The following is a 14,179-nucleotide window of genomic DNA, read 5'->3' on the forward strand; positions in this document are numbered from 1 at the left end:
AGTGCCAGGTCTCTCTCTCAAAAAAAGAATCTTGTCCATCACAGCTGCCTTCACAAGACACTTGTGGCCTTCGTGCTTTTCGTTCCCATGGAATACTGCAGATGTGCGAGGCTTGGAATGGTGACATTGCAGAGGTAGTGTTCAGCCAGCAAATGTTTCTCTTGTTTTCCCATATTTATGAAAAGATAGAAAACTCAAAATAAGTAGAATTGTTTCCAGGATGAGCACAGGACGCAGCATGAGTTATTAACCCATCAATTCAAATAGCAGCCCTTGAAGCAAACAGCACATCTTTCTGCTTCAGAAGGAGCGATTAGCTTCCCGATGACTGCATAAGTGAGGCTTTCTGCAAACTGAAAGGACTTTGGTTATCACAGCTCACCATGCTGCCAGCAGCAATCACCGCAGCACCCGGAGTTAACACATCTGCAGTATGGATTACATTTATACAGTGCTTTTATTCACTGAACCTCAAATTGCTTCTCACAAAACAAGAGATAATATCCCTTTCAAAGCAACGTAAACACACAATTCATCAATCAGGGAGCTTGCAAACATTTTCAGAGCCAGGACCAAAACTCACTGATAGTTATGAGTTTCCCCAAGAAACACAACCTAAGGAACTGCAGCTCACTGTGTACATAAGATGTTGTGGGTAGCAGACAAAAATCAATATATCACAGCAAACAGACTTTAAGTAGGAATTCAATAAGTCTATTTCACTTTTCTTTTGTTAGCTTAAAGCTCACTTAGTTTTCCCCAGTTTTATGTTTGGAAATGAAGGGTTTTTTGTGAATTAGCCTCCTCCTTGGCTGAATCCAGATGGTTCTCACTCAGTTTTAAGATCTATTGCTGCCTTTTTACTGCTTAAGGATGATGAGAGAAAAGATATATCTTACTATGTTATGCTAAGCATTTTGATGTAGAAGATCTCAATATTCAATTCCACTACAGTAACATGCTTGTCTTCTCCAAGATGTAAATACTAAGATTGGTCATGCTTTTTTTTTTTTTTTTTTTTTGCAATTGTTGGAATGCTGACAGACCATCAGAAGCAGAAGATGGAAACATGGAAACCATCACTAGCTTTATTGTGCAGAACTTCAGTGCTTTTCCTTGGGTAGCCACCAGGAGCTTTGCCTTTCACATTTACAAAACATAGAATGCACCTTTCCAAGCACTGCAATTTATTATTTCATTCCTCCTTAAAAGACAGACTTATCACCAGCTTATTATCACTAAAGAAGATACTGAGCATTTCACAAACATCAGTTAGCATGTTAAAGAGAGCATACTTCAACAGACAACCTATCCAGGTCTCAAGATTTCAATCTTCTTTTCCCTACAGCTCCCGAAGTTGGAAATTTGTTACTGAAGTAAACGAGTTTATGAGCTTCTCCTGCAATTTCCTGCAACATCTGATACTACAAGCAACATCACACGGCCCTCTCAGTCCTCTGATCTGAGCCCCACTGGCACCACGTACAAACCATGCAAACTGCTCCCTACCTGTGAAACAGAGGGATGCACAAAAACAGTAAGAGCACTTAAATTTGAGATTACCACAATCCTCCTCCTCCATTATTATCCTTCCATGAATTGGATTTACTTAAATTAATAACCAGGACACATTTTTTAACTTTTAAAACTCTATTTTGGCTTCATAAGATGAGCACCTCATCAAGCTTGTGATAGCAGTTTCTAACTGTAGTGTAAGCCTGTTGCACCAAGTTTAAAATTTATATACAAGAAAGCATTAATCACTCTTATTTTAAATCTCTATTTTATTTATTTAAATCTCTAGACTATTTAACTTCTAGTTACCAGCATTAATATACTCCACCTACGTGCCTTGCAAGCCAAATGTTGTGAAAGAGAAATTCACAAGGAATTAAATTAGAAGTTCTAACCAGCTGAGAAGCAAAAGTCAAATTATATATGCAAGCTATTGGTTTTTAGTAAAGCTGTACAAGTGTGGAAGAAGTTGGCCATGAATATTCATTCCAATTTCCTCATAAGCTTAAATACTGCCACAGTTAAAACCTCTCCCTGTCCACTTTCAATTACATTACCATTCATGAGCTTTACTAATCATACTGAAGCAGCAAAAACCAAAATTAGAAGAACAGGAACCCCACAAATACTGTAATAAAGAAAAGTCAGGATAGAATTTCATTTGCATCCCTAAGAGTGGGACTCCTGCTCAGGTCCCACCAGTTTTACCAGGCACCCAGCATGGACTAAAAACACCACTCATGTTCTGTTGCTGGCAGGAAAGCGGTCAACATCTGAGAAGATAAGTGAGAATACATACAAAACAGAGAGTCGAGTTGCAATTTGTGGTTGGTTGTGTGCACAGAAATGACTGGCAAGCTCTATTTTCACCATTTAGCATTGTAGTATTAGAGGTAACTTAAAGGAGATAAAAGAGAACTTGTACTTAAAATTAGCAATTAGCACATGAATTGGAAATTTAGGATAAATTAACACGTGACTATCTACTTAATTCCAGCTAACTTCAAAAGTTGTTCAATTGCAATTCTATCCATTGATTAAGTGAGTAGTAATAGGATCAATTAAGTTAAAATACACAGTGGAACGCTTGTTTTTCCTCAACTTTAAATGACAAAATCCAACATGGTAAATTAGCACGTCAACAAGCTACAGCAGGGGCACAAATTCTTTAGCCCTTGGTCATAAGGAAAGCCACCACCACCACAAACACTCACATATTTGGATACCAAATTTCTGTAAATCCTTTAAAAGTTATAGAAACTAAAATAATTGCTTTCCTGTCTTATCTTAAAAAAAAATAAAAAAAATCTGCAGATCAAGTCATCAGTTACACATACAAAAAAGAAAACAAAAAAGTATCCTAATTGTTATAATCAATGTCTTTAAATTAGATGCCAAAATACACTCTGGTTTCCCTACACAGAGGATATTTAACTAGTCACAAGATATAACAATATTCCTGGCTGTAAAACACCGTAGATACATGCTTATTGCAAAGTACTATTACAAAATCTCCTTGGATAGTTTCCCAGAAGAAAAGAGCACATTTTCTAGTTTTCTGAATAAATAAAAAAAATAAAAATCAGATTTTTGGGGCTATTCTCTTGCAAACAATTAAGTTCTTAGACTTCCAGCATACGTGCAGAGACACCGGTTTCTACAACCACAGGTTTGTAAAAGTTTCCACTCCCTCTTGTTCTTAAAATCAGACTTGCTTCAGGTGAGAGACAGATGAGAAACATATGCAAGCATATTTGGATTATTCAGTATTTGCAGCATTTGTAAAAAAGATTCGTTTGCAGTTTATTTTTCACAGACAGATGCATACCTGCCAAACTGCAGTGTCTTTTGCTTGGCGACTCGTGCAGTTGGGTTTGTCAGTATGGAGAAGAGCAAACCAACCCATACCACACACATACCCAGGCAAGAGCTTCTACCAGCCAGGCAACTGAACAGGAGATCTTCATTGGTTAGTTAGGGTGAGGAACTAACCCTCAAAGCTTCAGTAGCTGTGGATCTTCTCCACAAGATACACAGTGCAGACAGTTACGCTGCCTCATACTGACGGCCCCTCTCTAAACGAAGCTCTACACCAGCAGTTTTAGTACTGAAACTTCCACTTACTCCAGGCGGCCCTGAAAAAAAAAATACTCAGACAAAGTCTAAGTAAGAATGTTACGTAAAGGACTTCACAAAGTTCTGAAAGTTTTATAAAGAAATAACAGGCATAGGAGCCTTTACAAGAGCCCTCCAAATAACAGTTCCTAAGCTCGCATGCATGCAGTAGCCAGAATTCAAGGAGTGAAGGCAGGGTAGGTTGGCTACACGGCAGCAGGAGAATCAAGATGTCTTCTCTCACCCGACACAGGTGCACTGGCCTTTCCTACATCTTTAGGGATCTAGTATCCTTGCATTTTCAGAGGCTGGAGTCACAAAGCTAAAGGTAATGTTGCACCAGTATACCTCAAAGAACAAGACTGAGCTCCACTGAGAGGAGACAAAGCCAAAGTATGACTGAAAGGGACCATGCCCCTCCCTTACCATCTTGCAAAACATCTTTAAAGAATAGCTGTAATTTGGACTCACAAAGAAGTAGTAAAACAGACCACAGCGTAGTAAAACACTCTGCATACTTTTCTTTCATGATGGAGAAGTCTGTGGGGAGAGCAAGATGTTTGAAGACTTTATCATTGCATTGGAACAGATAATTAGGTAATTAAAACTATGAGAAGTGAACAAATTACCAGTTCCAGATGAATTGCTTTGCAGAACAGAAATGGAAGAAGTGAGAAAACAGAAATGAGAGCCGCTGGCAAGCATTTTAATAGCACAAGTGAAAGAGGGGCAGCTCGGGAACAAAGGTGAAAGGGTAGTTAATTTGCAGAAGCTTATCTGCTCCTCCAAAGGAATGTTTTGAAAGGGCCAGCCCCTAAAATAATCTTATTTTTCATGTGCTGATAATCAGAACACATTAGCAAACCCAAGAGGTCTCATTTAAGAAACCAGATGAGGTTTAACAAAAGCAAATATAGAGTCTTGCATCTGGGGGGGAATAATTGCATGCACCAATACAGGCTGGGGGATGAGCTGCTGGAGAGGAGCTCTGCAGAGAGGGACCTGGGCGTCCTGGTGGACGACACGTGGCCAAAAAGACCAATGGCATTCTGGGGTGCATTAGGAAGAGCGTGTCCAGCAGGTCAAGGGAGGTGATCCTCCCCCTCTACTCTGCCCTGGTAAGGCCTCATCTGGAGTACTGTGTCCAGTTCTGGGCTCCCCAGTACAAAAAAGACAGGGATCTCTTGGAAAGAGTCCAGCGGAGGGCCACAAAGATGGTGAAGGGCCTGGAGCATCTCCCCTATGAAGAAAGGCTAAGTGAACTGGGTCTGTTTAGCCTTGAGAAAAGAAGACTGAGAGGGGACCTGATCCAGGTTTATAAATATCTGAGGTGTGGTGGCCATAGTGATGAGGCCAGTCTCTTTTCAGTGGTACGTGGAGACAGGACGAGGGGAAACGGACATAAGCTGCAGCACGAATGTGCGTAAGAACTTCTTCATGGTGAGGTGACGGAGCACTGGAACAGGCTGCCCAGGGAGGTTGTGGAGTCTCCTTCTCTGGAGATATTCAAGGCCCACCTGGACACCTACTTGTGTGACCTGGTGTAGTGAACCTGCTTTGGCAGGGAGGTTGGACTCGATGATCTCTGGAGGTCCCTTCCAACCCCTACGATTCTATGATTCTAGCTTCATTTTTTGGTCACCCCACAAGGCTCTCCTGCACTGTGTTCCTAATGCCATCAGTATCTCCACACACAGAAGATGTATTTAACCATTCTGCTCCATAAGAAACCTCAATGAAATAATTTTGAGCACTTACATTTCTTGATCCCATGGCACTTAGGATGAACCACCATTTCATATTCTGTCCCTACTGTGGAATAAGAGGACATGCGAACCTCACATGAAGGCAGTTAATTGAGGTAACTGCTGCTGCAGGGACATGAGGAATGCATAGAGTGTAGCTAAGGATTGCCTCTTGTTGAACTGCAGAATAGAGCATCTCCCGCTCCAAAAAGCCTCAAGAAGATGCAAGTTAAGAATGAATCCTGTGCTTTGCAAAGGATTTTCCCCATAAGATGTGTTTAAAAATAATAATATTAAAAAAAATTAGACAATATTCAGACAATAAGGCAGGAATGGGATGAAGAACATGGAAGATATAGCTTGTTAAAAAAAAAAATACAGAATACACAACATGTTTCTACTTCACTGCTTTACATCCAGAAGTTTAACTAAGAGAAATACAAAACAATAACCACTAGGGTTAATGTATAAGCAAACACCAACTTAAAACAAGCAACAATCTCCTGATGAAGATTTCTGATCATTTTCTTCCTAGGTAAGAGTTTCATAGCGAAAGCTATCAAAATGCTCATCTTAATTAAAGGAGGTCTCTAATACCTACAAAACAAACTCATTCACATGAGTGAATCTGACTCCTCCATTACAAAGACAAGCAGATCAGTTGGGGGAAAAAAGTTTGAGAGTTTTAAATTCTTTGAATCCAAGAAAGCCACCCTTATCTAATCCAAACAGCTTGAAATGAGACATTACCATAGGACAGATGTACGTAAAACTCTATGATTGCTTTGGCTGCCAAGGAGAAAGGCAATGACAGCACAACTCTGGCATCTTTCAGAACGGGGGAAAGCCATGTACATTTCCTTTCTGCTTTGATTTCTAGCTCACTCTCCAGTGCTATTCTGCTGTCAAACTCAAATGCTCACGTGTCCCATTGCCAAAGCAAGATTAACAGCAAAGAAATTAGGGCTGCTTGAGAATTCCTCATTAAGTGAACTGCAAATGTAGGGAAACACTACCAGAACACAAATTTCCTCTTTTCTGAAGGGGAGCTCAAGAAAACAGCAGTTTATTTATCCATCATAGAGTAGGATACAACTTGTATCCTCTCCTGAGAAAAGCACAAATAAAAATCAACAAACACACCCTAGTGACATATGAATTTCAATGCAAAGGATGAGGTCTTGCAGGCAGCACTGTATCATTACTCTCTCCTCTTCAGCGATGGCAATAAGATATTTTTGAACTTCTCCCTTATTTAAGTGTTCTGGTGTTAATCATGAATTATAACCAACATCTGACAGCTCCTTTCTTTGACAATCTTTTACAAGTTTTTAATCTTTAATCTGCTGCTGTTTGGCAATCTACAGATGACAAGAAAAATGCGGAAAAAGAATGAGTAAATATAAGAAGACTAAATTTTAAATTGATAGAGGTTTTTCAAGAGCCAACCTCTCTGCAGCCTTGATACAAAACAGAACATTTTCAGGTTTTGTCTTAGATTGACAAAGAGTAACTTGTGTGTTTTCCCCAGTTCCTATGAAAATGATGTGCCCATGGCAGGGGGGTTGGAACAGGATGGTCTTTCAGGTGCCTTCCAGCCCAATCCATTCTATATTTATGACTGTATTTCAGTTCTTGGTACTTCCATGCTTTCTACTTTCAAAGTCCCCTCAGTCTGTTTCTGCTTATCCTAAGAAACAACTCAAACATCAGAACTCATGTAGGAACACACGTGTTTCAGACAGCTGCACACCACTACAGAAGATTCCAACAGTATTCAGAAAATTAATGCTTCTTTCTTTTACGTCACGACTGTGAAAGCATTATGAAAAAACCATTTGTATCAAATTATGCACAAAAATGACTCTTCAGTCTTACACAAATCTCTCCTATGATAGTTGGTTTTGAGTTTTCTTATAAATCCTAAACACAAAAACCTTGGCCAAGTCCCTAAACTTTATTCACATGCGAACAGGCCAGCAGCAGTCAGACGCAGAGCAGTTCTGCTATCAGGGATACCCAGCAGATCACTGCTCCTTTACCCACCTGCTGTAGGCGCTGCTCAGAAGCATCACTGCAAAAGAAGAGAGCAACAAAAAGAGTGAGCTAACTTACCTCAGCGCACCGCGATCGGAATGCCTTGAATTACAAAGAAAAACAGACCATTTCTTTTGATTATTCTTTGCATTTAATTGAGGACAGTGTAATCAAACTTGGTGCTGCTCCACCTGCACATGATAAAAGTGCACTGGGTGTGGGTGAACGGCAAATGGAGTTAAACAGAAGATACCGACACGCGCTGAGCAGTGACCTAGATTTACAACCAAGGAATACACGCGCTTCCAACAGCTCACAGAAACGCTGAAGCACAAACAAGACGACACGGAAGCACTGATCTGCCCGCAATCCCGAACTCCAACCTGCAGCTCCGCACCTCCTCCCTCCAAAAACGTCTCCGGCACGCTGCAGCTGCCGGGTACGGACACAAGGTTACAAACCACACCTATTGCAAGCAATTACCAAAAGGCTTTACGGTACAATTACGGTCCGCAGGCAGGAACTTCTCCAGAGCAATCAATTCCCCCAAATAAATGAGAAAGCCTCTGAAGAGACAGCAACGAACTCCACCACAAGCATCCTCAGCGCCTGCAAAACTCCTCCCGCGAAGCCCGGACCGATACGTTCTCTCTTACCTTTGCTGAGAGTGCCCGTGATAAGCTTGAAAATCGTCTGAGCGAATTTGACAATGCCGTGCTTGCATCTCTTGGAACAGCCGCTCATGGCTCAAACGAAGGAAGGTCTTTTCCTCACAGGGTCCAGAAATATCAAGGCAGAGTTCTTCGCAAAGTTCAGTTCGCGCAGCGCTCAGAACTCTGCACTCACGCGCTGAGCCTCAGCCTCTCTACTCAGCTTCGCTTTCCCCGAAGCGCCAGAGCGGAGCCGCGCTCCCGCCGCCCGTTTCAGGTGCAGCGCTGCGCTTCGGAGCCAACCGCGCTGCCCGGCTGGAAGTTGCAGAGCGCGGGGCGGGGAGGAGGAGGAGCAGGAGGAGCCGTCTGCACGAACCGCGGGACCGCTGCAAACAGGAGCTGCTGCCTGAAGGCTCTGGGCGTGCTTTCCCAGCTGACCTCAGCTAGGTTGTCAATGCTACTCTCACCAGGCACAAGGGAACCAGTAAATACTTACTCTACTATTGCTGTACTCACACTTCGTACTTAGAAGACTGCGGAGTATTCCTTTGCTAAACCTGCTAGAAACAGGAAAGCAGTTCTGAGTCCTTTCCCACCTGGAACCCCCGGGTTACCGGCTCGCACAGCAGCCCCACAGCCGCACTTTCTGCGCGATGGTCGCCGGATGCTCGCGGGCTCCGCTCGCTGCACGGTGGTTTGTCCCCTAGCAACAGCCGCAGCTCGGGCTTCTCCGCTTCAGTCCATTGTTTCTGCGTGCCCGGAATACTTTCAATAAAAAGAGCTGATGCGTCCGCCAGCAAAGCGGAGATATCTCGGAGCTCCTGATCCCATCTGTCGTTAGGCATCTTCAGACTTTAATTTGCGCCGGATTCTCCTCAGATGCATACTGATAACCGAAGATACGGTGTGTGTGTGCGTGCGTGTCTCGGGGCGGATTACCTCAGGGTTCTGCTTCCCTCCCCGCTGCACGAGGCGGCAGAGCCACCTGGAGCCAACACCTGTGGGCAGCAGCAGCCGCGTGCCCCGCTGAGAAAAAAAGCTCAAGGCGCGGCCCTTCACGTCGAGGAGCAAGCAGTCGGCTCAGGGCACGAGGCATCGTCTCGCGGTGCGATTTGCACTGCCGTCGGGCGGAGCCGTGCCGCACATCGCCTGGCGGTGACGGAGCGGTGCTGCCGTGAGGAGCCGCCGGCTCCCTCAGCCCTGCTGCCCCACCGCCGGTAGCGGCGGTCCGTACGGCTCGTGCCACCGTCGCCTCGCAGCGCCCAGACGGTCCGTTATACCGTGACAGCACCTCCTCCCCGTATCACATCTGTGCGGGTCCCCGTTCCCGGTTATGCACAGGGGACGTAGGGGGAAAATAGATTCCTCGAACGCTGTTAGAAACATGTGGCTGGATAGGAGTACGGTGTGATTTTCTGCTGTAAAATAATACCTCTGCCTTTCACACCGCAGATTGCCAAACAGTAAGGTAAGCAGCGTACAGGGACACGAGGATGGGTACGGAGAAGAATTAAAATAAAAGTCAGCAGCAGTGAGGCCTCGGTGGAAAACGCAGAGAACTGCTTCTCCGGGCAGCTTCCAGCTCAGCAACCTTGGCTGACTGCACTGAATGAGCAGTAGATGCAGGGAAAGGCAGGGCTAAGGCATTCCTTCGTGAAGCTGGTCCCCAGGCTGCCCTTAATTCCCAGAGAGCCGACTCAAAGCTGGAAATGCGATTCTCTGAAAGAAACAATAAGGCAGTAAAATGTCAGCTGGGAAATCAAGGATTCAGCAGGTTAATTATCTGTATCAGTAGGTTTGCATCATGTTTAATTGCATATGCATATATATAAATATAAATTGGGATGGGGAAATATAAGATAATGACACATTAGATGAAGATCTGGAAACTGATAGCTCTTGCATAGTGGGAGAGGCAATGGTACTGTAACCCAGACATCACTTTATACCTCTCTAACCCTCACATTTTCACACTGATTTCATCTGTTAGCCTCTTTTGGTCCATACTATGCAGGAAGATGGGCCAAAAGAAAACAAAATGTGCAATAGGAACAGGTTATCTTAACAACAGAGTATCATGAAAACTGCAGCAGGTTCAGTAGAGTGGTAGAGCTTTGCAGTTCTGTAAAGCTGAGGCAAAGCTGGAGTAAGCCAGGCAGGAGTTTCAGTGCCCAAAAGGCTATCTCAAAGTAGTCCCCAGAGCTGATAATCCTAAGAACTACCCAAAGAAATACTGGACACGCTACTCAGTGTCATGGACAGAACGTGTGAATGGGATTCAGAGGCACAGTTCTGATCTATTCAATGGTTAGTCCTTTTTGCTAAAGGAATTCAGTACTTATAATACTCATTCCTGAAGCCCTAGCAGCCTACCGTGCTAAGTGCAGCACAAACCTGAAATAAGGATGGTTCTTATTCAAAAATATTAAAGACAAAGGAAAAGTAAACTCCAACAGAAACAGATAATGAAGCATAGCAAAATAAGATAAACCACTCCTCATGGCCATGGTTAGCACTTGCTAACCATGCACAGGCTGCATGCAATGTCATGTGGCCTTAGTGGGGAAAATGTCTGAAGACAGAAGGATAATGATTTTTATTATTATTATTTTCTTTAATGTCGCAACAGCAAGAGTCAGTATAAGAGGAAATACAGAGCTGCTTAGTTTAAATTTAACATGTTAGTAAATGAAGGCTGGTTATAAATGTTGTTTTGAGGCATGAATCAAAACACTGAGTAGAAGATCATGTAGGGCCCCAAATTTGTTACTGATGTTGTATGATGGAGAGCACAAAGACAGCTGATTATAGTTGCAGGTAAACACAGCTGTGAACTTCTCTTAGATGCAAAGGTGTTATATCCCTGATCCAACATTTTTATAATGGTCATTTTAGACTACAGAATGAACATAGACAGGTAGTGCATCTTTCTAGATTTGACTCCAAGTGTAAGGAGATCAAAGTTGGAAAGACACACAAAAGTAAGGTTATTCAACTGCAAGACTGAGGTGTAGGGGAAGTCATCCCAAAGGGATATAAAAGTAAATGCATTGTAGGAAATTGTTCTTTTTTAATTTACCATCCAAAATCACCATGTCGGTGAGAGGCGAAAGTATTCCCTGAATATACAAGACTCCTAAGTTCAACCAAGGGTTCAGCCAGCACAGTTCCTACTGACATCAAAGGCAGTTAAACCTATTTACATAAGGAGAGAGTTAAACACATTAGCTTGAAACCACGCAGCAAATGCTTGAGAATATCTCCAGGACAGGCATGAACAAACTGTGAACTCAGATGCACTGATTTTCTCTCCCACAGAAGAAACATCCCCATTTTTCTGTGCGTGCGTTGGTTTTGGAAAGAGCTATTCCACCTGCTGCCAAGGGTGTCAGAGCACAGCGCTCACATTACTCAGTTCATCCCACAGATACCCATCACATTCTGGAGGCCAAAAACACAGAAGGAATAATGGGTGGGATCCATCATAGATCCTCAGTACTGTCAGAGTACTGTCACTCATTGCTTTTACATTCTTTCCCCAGCTTTCTGCTACTTGGCATTGTGGGAAACAGTTCTCACCTGCTTGGGTATTTGGCCTGGCCCATATTTACAACGGGCTGCAGGCTTCTGCATTAAAGCCAGACAGTTCCCACCCTGAAAAAATAAATCCATGTCTTTTGTCTTCTGGTTTAAAGGAAGAATGTAATTGCAGAAACAATCTCATTTCAAACTTCTTCCCATAATTTTTCTTCTCAAGTTTTTCCACATTGCTATGATGCACTATTACAATAATTTGGTATGAAAATGTAGAATCTTTCATCCTGCACTCTCTGGTTCTGACATGCAAATGAAAGCCAGAGACTTGGCTGCAACATGCCACAAACTCCTGCCCAGCCTGTGCAGCCTTCCAAGAAAAGAGGTACAGGAGCAGACTGTATGCACCAAGACTCAGATATAGATGGTTGGTTCTGCCTTAGATCCAGAAAAAACACTGATGCAGGCATACACTACATCTCCTTCATTGCACTCCCAAAGGCACCAGCCATCTCAGGATAGACCATGAATAAGATTTTATTGACCTGTTTGGAAGCAAACAGGCAATTGTTTCTACTATCTATATCCTCGATTACTTGAAATCTGGAGGTATTAGCAAAGCAAGAACGAGAGTTTTACTGGCCCCTATGACAAGATGTGTATCTTCAAGGAGTAGCTTTGAAAAGTGATCTACTTAAAGTGAAGAAATGACACTACTCAGATGTGTGTAAGCCTGTGTGGGTACAGCTCTGAGCATGCCATAGCCCATGTGTCACTGTTATTGGCAACGATACTAACAGGGAGTTTTCATGTATAGAAATACAAATACTCTGGAAGCTCAAGGAAGTTTGTACTAATATCTGTTTTTAGAATATGGTGAACTGACATAAAACCAAATGAACTCACTTCCCCATCACTACCAAGAACAAAGTGGCAGCAAGATTAGAATCAACATCTCCTTTGTGCCAGTCTAATACTACAGTAGCAACAGGCCAGCCCTTGTATTACTTTCTCCACTGTTCTCTATCATTGCTGCCAAGCAGATAATGGCCAAGCTGCATTTTCATTCACTCTGTAATTCCACTTAGTATTATCAATCAGGGGTTCAGGAACACTGCAGGGAGATTTCCTCATCATTACAGAACTTTTTTTTATGGCACAGTAGTTACATCTCAACTCAAGCAGCTTTCTTCACTGGAGGGGAGTGTATAGATAGTTAGGCATCATTATTGTACACAAACTGTTCATTCAATTGCAGCATCTGTTTATTTAATATCCCATTTGTCAAGCCTGACTAATATTTAAAATATTGTACAAATATTTTTATTTAATTATATTAAATATTTTAAATACATATGTATTTTTTTTTAATTAAAAATCTAGGGTAAGAAAGGCTGCTGTAGAAAGCAGCATGCACATTAAAGTAGGCTTCTCGAAGTGCTTATGAGAAATTAAGAAGCTCAAGGGTGCAAAGGGGTGTCTGAAGTACAGGCATAAACATACTGAGTGCACATCAAGTGAAGTAACAATTCTGACTTTCTCAGGAGCAGTCTGACCTCTTAGCCTTGGAAAGCACTGCAGACAGGTAGAAACCTCTGCTTGAGGAAAATCACTGAAATTCTGAGCAGGCAGAGTTTTTTCTGTACAGAAGAGGGTGAGAACAGTGCCAGGTCTCTCTTTTCAAGCCAAATACAGTACTTGTCACGCAAGCTTCCTGCAGAGGAATTGGCCAAAGTTTAAGCATCCAACACTCCTGATATTCCAGCCTTGGACATCTCTTGAGCTAAGCTTGCCAATTGTGCTAAAACATACCAGTAACATAACTCAGACTGGGAGACTTCTGAGAATTACAGAACTTCCATCAGAGAAATCTAGCAAAGAACACTATTCACAGCATCACAGCTTGTAGCTATGAGAGCCCAGGGGATGTTACAGTGTTGGTCTCGATGATCTCTAGAGGTCCCTTCCAACCCCTACAATTCTGTGATTCTGTGCCTCAGTTTTCATTATGTCTGCCCTAATCACGACATGTTTGTCAGTAGGACATTAAAAGCATCAGGAGAAGCAGAACCACACGGACTGATGAAATATTCCACAGAGAAGCAGATTCCTTCAGAGATAGGAAATCAGTTGTTTAACATGTGAAATGTTAAGCATTCTCTGTGCTGTAATATACTGACACTGACACTGTTGACAGCTCCTAAGGGGTCAGCTTTAAAATACAGCAGCACATCCAAGAACTCTGTTTGCTGATTTAAAAAGCACTGCACTGTTGGCAGTGGGAAAAAATGAGTTCAATCAAGCTGAACTCCATCATCTTGCTGCGGTGAAGAAAGAACATGGGACTCCTCTCCTTGCTGGGCTCCACTGCATACGACTGATTTAGTGGTTGGCAACCCTGCCCACAGCAGGGGTGTTGGAACTAGACGATCTTTGAGGTCCCTTCCAACCCAACCCATTCTACGATTCTATCAGGACATTATGCCACTTCCTTGAGGTCCTGTTTAAATTTCACCCTAGCCTCAATTTCTCAGAGTAGAAATGGAGAGGATTTAGACACATTCTTCCTTTGTTCTGTCATTC

The 14,179-nt window shown here is 42.7% G+C and overlaps 1 protein-coding gene across 5 annotated transcripts in view; it reads right to left on the reverse strand.

Annotated features, from left to right (window-relative positions):
* Positions 1–14,179, reverse strand: part of LOC100551480 (A-type potassium channel modulatory protein KCNIP1) — a 371,266-nt gene that overhangs the window by 306,844 nt on the left and 50,243 nt on the right. For all 5 annotated transcript variants that reach the window (XM_085236509.1, XM_085236506.1, XM_085236507.1 and 2 more), the window contains one exon: positions 8,069–9,781. In XM_085236509.1, the coding sequence (XP_085092635.1) occupies positions 8,069–8,156 (88 nt within the window). In that variant the 5' untranslated portion in view covers positions 8,157–9,781. The remainder of the gene's footprint in view (positions 1–8,068; positions 9,782–14,179) is intronic.

This window comes from Meleagris gallopavo, chromosome 15 (genome assembly GCF_905368555.1).
Source record: "Meleagris gallopavo chromosome 15, MGAL_WU_HG_1.1, whole genome shotgun sequence".
Lineage (NCBI taxonomy): Eukaryota > Metazoa > Chordata > Aves > Galliformes > Phasianidae > Meleagris > Meleagris gallopavo.